Source organism: Malaya genurostris, chromosome 1, assembly GCF_030247185.1.
Source record: "Malaya genurostris strain Urasoe2022 chromosome 1, Malgen_1.1, whole genome shotgun sequence".
NCBI lineage: Eukaryota > Metazoa > Arthropoda > Insecta > Diptera > Culicidae > Malaya > Malaya genurostris.
The window spans coordinates 100031350-100040174 of record NC_080570.1 but is presented as its reverse complement, the minus strand read 5'-3'; the positions used below and the strand labels follow the sequence as shown (position 1 = coordinate 100040174).

The following is an 8825-nucleotide window of genomic DNA, read 5'->3' as shown; positions in this document are numbered from 1 at the left end:
TAAGAGGATTTTATTCAAGCTCGTTCAATATAATTTTGCGTTCGACGTAGTTACTTAAATCGTGTGTAGTAAAATCAAAATATAGTAGAGGAGTCAATTTTACAAAAACAATTAGAATATTGATTTTTATTTAGCCACCTCAAATTTATTTATTCGTTGACATTCATACAATATACATTCGAAACTGAGTTATTTTTTAGATATTAAAAAAATTTTTCATCCTCTTCTGAATTAACGAGTTTATCATTCGGCGAAAAATAAACTAATACACCATACTTATTTTAAAAATTAAGTTTCGGTGGGATTTGATTTTATATTAGCTTGAAACAACAATTTTCCGATCCGATTCTAATATATTCTGGTTTGATACAACATAGTTTTGAATTTGAGAGCCGAACAAGCGATCAATATTTTTCAATGTTATACATTGTTGTGTGCAGTAATAACAAAATGTTGGTCTCTGAATATTTCTAAATATGCAATGAAAATGACATTCGGTAAAAGATTTTATTAAATTTTATTTTTGCTGAGTGTACACTTATATTTATATTTTGCCTACACAATCAGTAAAGATCAAACAATTATTCGATAATTCAATATGTGTCAAATAATGTTTTAAGTCTTTAAGTCGAATTTCTACATCAACAATGCTTTTGTTTCGTCGGCTGCGGATAAAAGTATCCGAATGACATCTAAATAGATTTCAGATTCATTACTATATAAAGTGTATGTTTCTTTTGAATCTTTACCATATATCTTTGGGATCTAAGTTCAGATTTCGGAGTCATCGAAAAATCAGTCATTTAGAAAATCCACTTTCAAGCGTATTCAATCCGAACAAAGGTTGCCCCGCATTAGGCCGATCCGACTGATTCGAGCTCTTAGGCAACGACTTTTTTTTCTGTCACACAAACTCTTGATCTTTTTTATGTTGCTCAACACAGAATTGGTATCATTCAAAAATTAAAGAAAAATCCAAAAATCTTGATTTCCACTATTTATGGTTCGAGTAACTACGGAATACTTTATTACATTGAAAGAGCCTGTGAAAATGTTTATATCATAAAGATATCGAGAACGGGATTGTATGACAAAGAACACAAAAATACCAAACTGTAATAAGCATGATACAAACGGTGTGCAAGTAACAGAAAAATGTATGGTACAAACTATTTAAACAATATTGGGTGTGTCAGAAGTAATGAAAACGTTTAAATGCATTCATTTACAAGGATAATAAGTTACAATCATACATGCACGCAAAATCGTATTGTTTTAAAAAAGAAAAAAAGAAACTATTAACTCAGTGGAAAGGGAAAAATGATAAAGGAAATGCAACAACGTAATAATCGGTATTTGCTTATTACAATAATTTACAATATTGTGAATCTGGGATAATAAAAAGCAAACACAAACCTTATATATTATTGAACAATTGAATTATACTTTTCACTCAACTGGTGGTAGTATCACATCTATTTCCGTCTTACGGTAGCATCGCACAAAATAGTAGATCATGTATTCGTTCACTTGAAATACACCGAAGATACGCATGGCACCCATGGATTAGGTACTATAACAATTATGCTATGATTCATATTGATGTAGAATCAACTCAAAAAAAATGTTCATACTTCAGCTACTATTCTTGGAAACAGCCTACTTCAGTTCGATAGAAGTAGTAAAGCGAGAAGCATCTACAGAAGCTGTAAATAGTAATTCTTTGGTGTATGTGAGTGTATAATGATTTGCAATACATTGAATATATGGAAGGAAAAATAAGTTCTTATCAATGTGCTGTGCGATTAATGTCACTTAGATTGAATTCAATAGTTTCACTTCTGTGTTAAAGTCAGTGTCTGTCTTAACGTCTAGTGATATTATGAAATGATTTCAAACTTAGGGTTACCACCTCTCCGGGTTTCGCCGGAGTCTTCGGGCCTGGATGACAATGTCCGGTTCTCTGGACGAACGTAAATTTTTTGGTTCGTAAGGTTTTTTGCCCTTCATATAAAGAAAGGCTATGCAATCACTGTGAAAACCAACTTTTGAACCATGTTTCGAGCACAATCCGAATCAGTTCGTCGAGGTTGTAATATGTCTGTGTGTGTGTGTTGTTACCGTTGATAAATCGGTCACAATTTCGACGGATCAACACACATCATAATCGTTTCTTTTGAATTATTTTACTTTACTTCAATGTAAGTCTGATTATGGCTCTTGTAATTAAGTAATGAATTTGATTGAAACTTTTGAAAAAAACCCTAGTATCCTAATCCTCACATCCCATGGGTCCCATCCCATTGAATTCCGGTACCTAAAATGCATCTCACTAACGTTTCTTATAGATGGCGCCGATTTTCTATAACATTCAAATGACAGACCTTTTCATCATATTTATATATATATATATATATATATATATATATATATATATATATATATATATATATATATATATATATATATATATATATATATATATATATATATATATATATATATATATACCTTATGATCAAAAAAGAACCGGAATTTTAATTTTAAAATTTCCGCGCTTGTCCAATCGGTAAACTTTTATTCTCGACGCATATCGTACGATTAGTTTTTGTTTGGCGTCTATACAAAGAAGTTGAAAAATTTTCGTGTGACGATTTTTATAATGGATGAAAATTTAGCGCCATTCGGTCGATTGTTGTGCGGTTTCGACGTCATATTCACAGATCCACACCTCATCACCAGTTATGATGCATTCGATGAAAGGGGGGTCACTATCTGCGTTGGAAATCATCTCTTTGGCCACCTTAACACGACGCTGTTTTTGAATAAAATTCAGCTTTTTTGGCACCAACCGAGAAGCGGCGCGTTTCAAACCCAAAACATCAGTTAAAATGTGTTCGGCTGATCCATAAGAGATGCCCAACAACACAGCAATCTCTCTAATCTTCGCCGATTGAATATTTTCTTCAGTAACAGATGTTGTTGGGCGGCCAGGGATCTCATCATGATCCAAGCTTGTACGACCACCTTTGAAGCGTTTATACCACTCGTATGCCTGTGTTTTTCCTAGACACGATTCACCAAAGGCCTTTTCTAACATTTTCAACGTTTCGGAACACTTAAATCCATTTGCAACACAAAATTTGATGCACGCACGTTGTTCTAAATTTTCATCCATTATAAAAATCGCCACACGAAAATTTTTCAACTTCTTTGTATAGACGCCAAACAAAAACTAATCGTGCGATATGCGTCAAACTTTGACAGAATGTGTATGAAAGTGTTGCCAAGGTTGAGAGAATAACAGTTTACCGATTGGACAAGCGCGGGAATTTTAAAATGAAAATTCCGGTTCTTTTTTTATCATAAGGTATATATATATATATATATATATATATATATATATATATATATATATATATATATATATATATATATATATATATATATATATATATATATATATGTGTGTGTGTGTGTGTGTTTATATATGTATGAATGTATGGATGCGGGTAGACTTACAGTAGATTCGAATTTTATTATCAGATAGCTTTCATATAACCGCTGTAAAGAAGACCAAAATGGGTTTTGAAGACCCAACGCCTTCCCGCAAGAACATCCGGCTATATAATAAGGAATTTTGCTATACCAGCTTAAACCCGCCTAATGGTTTCTTTGTAAGAATGGTGCGTCTTACTCATTTCAGACCTTCCGGGAGAAACACAAAGCTTCCCCCACGTGACTCAGGTTGGCAATCAACTCCATCATCCAGTCATTCACTGATCCCAGAGATACACTCAACTCCCACAAATTGTCAACACAAATGTAAACTTTTTCTTTTACACTCAACTCAACATAATGTGCTACAACACATAAGCTACATTTTAAGTGCGAGAGTGGCTACGTAAATTCGGGTATTTGTACCCGACCCGAATCGGAACCCGACGGGTGTTGTTCAGGTTCGGTTACAAAAAAAATGTTTGTCGGGTTCGGGTCGTATATACTTTATTCACAACGAATTCATTTGTGATGCCATCTTGTAAACCCAAATAGTCGCGTATGTTTGTCATCGACAGGCGCGGCTCTCGGTGAGCGACGACGGTGATTTTTACGGAAGAAAAAAAAACCCTGCAGGTGAAAATTGTTCTTATTTTTGATGGAACATCATCAAGAGGCAGGATCAGACTTTCTGAGGAAGATACAGCAACAGATTACATTTGTAAATTGATGTTTTTAATATGGTATATAAGAAGCATATATGAACCATCCCGATTCGTAAACACATCTCGAACCGGAACCTCGGACTGTCTACCTCGGGTCCTGAGGGATTCCAGTAACTCCGACCTGATACTCTACTCTACGCACGACCACACGACATGCTCGATGTCCTAATAACCATCGCCATAGGTGTAGAGACCGCTCTCCGTGAGCCCAATACACCGGAGATGTGCGTTGAATGTATAATGATTTGACTTGAGCCATGACATCACACGAATGAACGTTCATCCCCCTGAACCAAGGTTTCGTCGATACCGTAACCTCGGCGCTCGAATCTGACGGTGATCGACGAGCATGAGGAATATTGACGAAAATTCTCATTAGAATTGGATATCACTTTGTAACCAGACTGGAAGTATGACAACCTAACTTTTACAGACAGTAATCCTATAACATTTAAAGGCACTAGAGCGACGCTTTGTCGAAGATCATAAGTTACAACGCAAAATTTTCACAAATCGAGAAGGGCTTTTATAAGGCTGCTGAAACGGAGCTAGCAGAAGAAATGTGTACTTAGCAGGCCTGTACCCAGGATTTCGTTTCGGAAGGGGGCCTGTTTCTTAGATTCAATCAAACGCAATCAAGTGGACTGTATAAAATTAATTTATTCGTTGCAAGTAAAAAACACGTCATCACGCGTCGGTTGATTTGCACTTGTTTCTTCTTCTGAGAAAATTTATACTGCGCACTTATCTTAAAAAATGGGTGCCAACATGACACAAAAAAAACTACCTGTCAAATACTGAACCAGGGATAATATACTGTAAAGAAATAGTTTTGTTTCGTTTGTTTTGTTACACTAAACATCCTCCCCCTGTTGAGTAAGTCTCAAAACTTTAGCTAATCATTGTCTTCTATTGGTAAGATGGCTATTTTGGTTGTCGGTCTCACGTAGTTCCCTCGACTGGTTCGAACTTTTACTACTCTGATGATTCCGTCATTTCCTGGGTAGACTTCAATAACTCGGCCTAGTTGCCAGGTCATCGGTGGTGCATCGTCCTCCTTCAGGATTACAAGCAAGTCGTTTCGAATTGCAGTGGGTGTTTTATTCCATTTTCCTCTATTTTGAAGTGTCGTTATATATTCATTAGACCAACGTCGCCAAAAACACTGTTTGTATTTTTGAACTAATTGGTATCTCGATAGTCGTTTTTCTGTCAGCTCTGTATAAAAGGGCTCTGCGATTGCTGTCAACTCTCGCCCAATCAGAAAATGTGCGGGACTTAATGCGTCATAATCTAATGGGTCATCTGATTGCGGACAGAGTGGCCGCGAATTTAGGATTGCCTCAATTTGTGCTCATTTCTTCGTAGGTTAAATGAGCTTCTTTCAATACACGATATAGATGATATTTTGCGCTTTTAACGCCTGCTTCCCAAAGACCTCCTTGATGTGGTGCCCTTGGAGGTATAAAATGCCAAAAGATACCTCGTACTAGGCAAAATGAATCAATTTTCATTTTCAGAGACTGTGACGAAAGAAGCTGACGAAGTTCCTTCAGCTGGCGTTCAGCGCCGACAAAGTTTTTGCCATTGTCCGAAAATATCTCAGAAACGTTTCCTCGTCTGCCAACAAATCTATGTAGAGCTCCTAAAAACGTATCAGTTGATAATGAAGACACTAATTCAAGATGCAATGCCTTTGTAGTCATGCAGACGAAAAGTGCTATGTATCCCTTCAATGGTGCCTTGGATCGTCCTTGCTTTAAAAATATGGGACCGGCGTAGTCCACTCCAGTTCTCATAAATGGCAGAGCGGGTGTTACACGGCAACTCGGCAAATCACCCATAAACTGTTGAACATTCCTTGGATTTACACGAAAGCACCGAACACACCTCTTCAATATGCGAGAAATACATCGTTTAGCCTTCACTGGCCAATACTTCTGCCTTAATATTGCAAGTAACCCGTTCAATCCAACATGCAAGTTTTCACGGTGCAAGGTAATGATCAGTAATTCTGTCAAATGATGCCTTTCGGGTAGAATCAGAGGATGTTTCTGATCAATTGATAAGTTAGAAAATCGTAATCGACCACCAACTTTCAAAAGCCTCAAATCTTTATCAAATATTGGATTGATGTTTCGTAATGTTCCGCTAACTGGTAAGCCTTTAAGAATACAGTTGATTTCGTCTTTAAACTCCGTTAGTTGAACTGCCCTTATTAAAGATAACTGTGACTCACGAAACTCCTTTATAGTTAAACCACCACCTCGTCGCTGATCTGCTGGTCGTCTACAGTTATGGACGAATCTGGCAACATATGCAAATACTCGTTCTAGCTTACGAAAATCACTGTATCTAGAATTTACACTCGTTAAGTCATTTTCTGAAACGGCTGTTGCCACCATCAACGTAGATGATCCCATTTTGAGAAGTTCGCCTGATTCAACTTCCATTGGGATTTCATGATTGTAATATGACGGTTTTGTCTCGCAAGTGTGCAGAAAGTTTGGGCCCCTCCACCATAAGTCTGTAGAAGTTAATGTCGCCGGATAAATCCCACGCGAGATAAGATCGGCTGGGTTCATAGTAGTCGGCACATAGTTCCATTTATATGTACATGTTAATTGTCGAATGTTGGAAATCCGGTTGCGCACAAAAATTGGTGATTCAGGCTTCAGATTTGCAATCCATGACAATACAATTTTTGAATCCGACCAAAGCACTGTGTCACTTATGGTCACGTCTATTGCAGGCATTACCTTTGTCACTTGCTCGGCTAGAAGGTTTGCTGCGCAAAGCTCCAAGCGAGGTATTGTCATTTCAGTTGGATCCGATTCTCCCTTTTGTTTTCGCTTTAATTCCTTCAAGGGCGCAACCCTTGATTTGCCACACAATAATCTCAATTCAGCAGATCCATCTTTTCTCACACTTCTCAAATATATACAACTACCGTATGCCTTCATGGATGCATCCGCAAACCCATGAATTTCATGTTGTGCTGTGCCACTCACTGTGACGTTTCTCGGAATCTTCAATTCACTAATAGCACACAGCTCCGACCTGAATTTTCTCCTCACGTTCAACGGTTCACCAGAGACGATGTCATCCCAATTGATTTCCTCCTTCCAAAGTTGCTGCATTACGAGTCCGAGAGGATCGAACAATCGTGCGATTTCCGACATTATTTGACGTTTTGTGAAAGATTTAAAGGAATCATCCATAGGCTTCGCACGAAATACAAACACGTCATCAACTGGATTCCATAACAATCCGAGTGTTTTGATGACACCATTCACATCATGGTTTTCAAAATCAAGTTGTTTCTCACAAAATTCAACGAGAATCTCATCCAAGATAGCAGCATTGTTGGCGCACCACTTTCGTAGCTCAAAACCTCCTCGCATTAACATTTCAGTTAGGTCACGTTGTAGCTTCTTCGCCTCTTCCAGATCATCCGATCCTGTCAGTACGTCGTCTACATAGAAGCTTTTCAATGCCTTGCTACTAGCTTCGGGATAATTCATCTGTTCGTCAATCGCCAGTTGGTTCAGGGATCTGGTGGCCAAGAACGGGGCTGCCGATGTTCCATATGTGACAGTTTGTAATTCAATTGTTCTTAATGGTTCAGTTCTATCGTCTCTCCACAGAATTTTCTGATACTTGCAATCGTCTTTGTGGACCTGAACTTGGCGATACATTTTTGACACATCGGCAGTAAAGACATATTTGGGTATACGAAATCTCAAAACAATATCAAACAACGTGGGTTGCACTGTGGGTCCTGTCATCATAACATCATTCAGCGACAGATTCGTAGAGCTCATTGATGATGCATCGAATACTACCCTTAGTTTTGTCGTGGAACTTTCTGGCTTAAGCACACAATGATGCGGTAGGAAATATCCCTTGCTTTCGTCGTCACATTTTTCATCAATAATTCGAGCATGACCCAGAGCGATGTATTCGTCAATGAATGCCTTATACTGCTGTTTCATTATTGGATTCCTATCAAATCTGCGTTCTAACTGCGTGAATCTCTTTTCTGCTACTGCTTTGGAATTTCCAAGTTCGCCGATACTCTCTCGAAACGGTAGTCGTACGGTATAGCGACCACTTTCGCTGCGTTGATGTGTTTGAATGAAATGTCGCTCACACTCTTCATCCTCTCCTTGATCCAACACAGAATGACTGTTCATCAATCAACCAAAACCGCTTCAACATTTCAGTCAATTCTTGTTCAGACGACTCCTTGGACACTGCATGACACATACGAACAGTGGAAATCAGTTTCGAATCAGCTACGCGCCCCGATACTAGCCATCCTAATGAACTGTCTTGTAGCACCGGCAGGTCCACAGACATGTTAATCTTATCCTGGTACAATAAATCGTAAAACATTTCAGCACCTATTAACATATCGATACGGCTCGGTTCATGGAAATATGGATCTGCCAACGCCAAGTTATGCGGTATTGGCCAGTTTTGAATCTCCACTCTAGCAGTAGGCAATGTTCCAGTAACTTTTGGAACAATCAAGTAATCCAGGCAGAAAGTGTGGTTTGACGTTCTTGACCGAACTTTCGCATGAACTTTAAATTTCAC

The 8825-nt window shown here is 38.0% G+C and overlaps 1 protein-coding gene across 2 annotated transcripts in view; it reads left to right on the top strand.

Annotated features, from left to right (window-relative positions):
- Window positions 1–1675: 1675 nt before the first annotated feature.
- The window catches only part of LOC131425227 (sushi, von Willebrand factor type A, EGF and pentraxin domain-containing protein 1-like), a 62295-nt gene continuing 55145 nt past the window's right edge, over window positions 1676–8825 (top strand). Inside the window, exon 1 of one of the 2 annotated variants that reach the window (XM_058586931.1) lies at window positions 1676–1732. In XM_058586931.1, the coding sequence (XP_058442914.1) occupies window positions 1731–1732 (2 nt within the window). In that variant the 5' untranslated portion in view covers window positions 1676–1730. The remainder of the gene's footprint in view (window positions 1733–8825) is intronic. The other variant, XM_058586932.1, reaches the window with a different exon arrangement.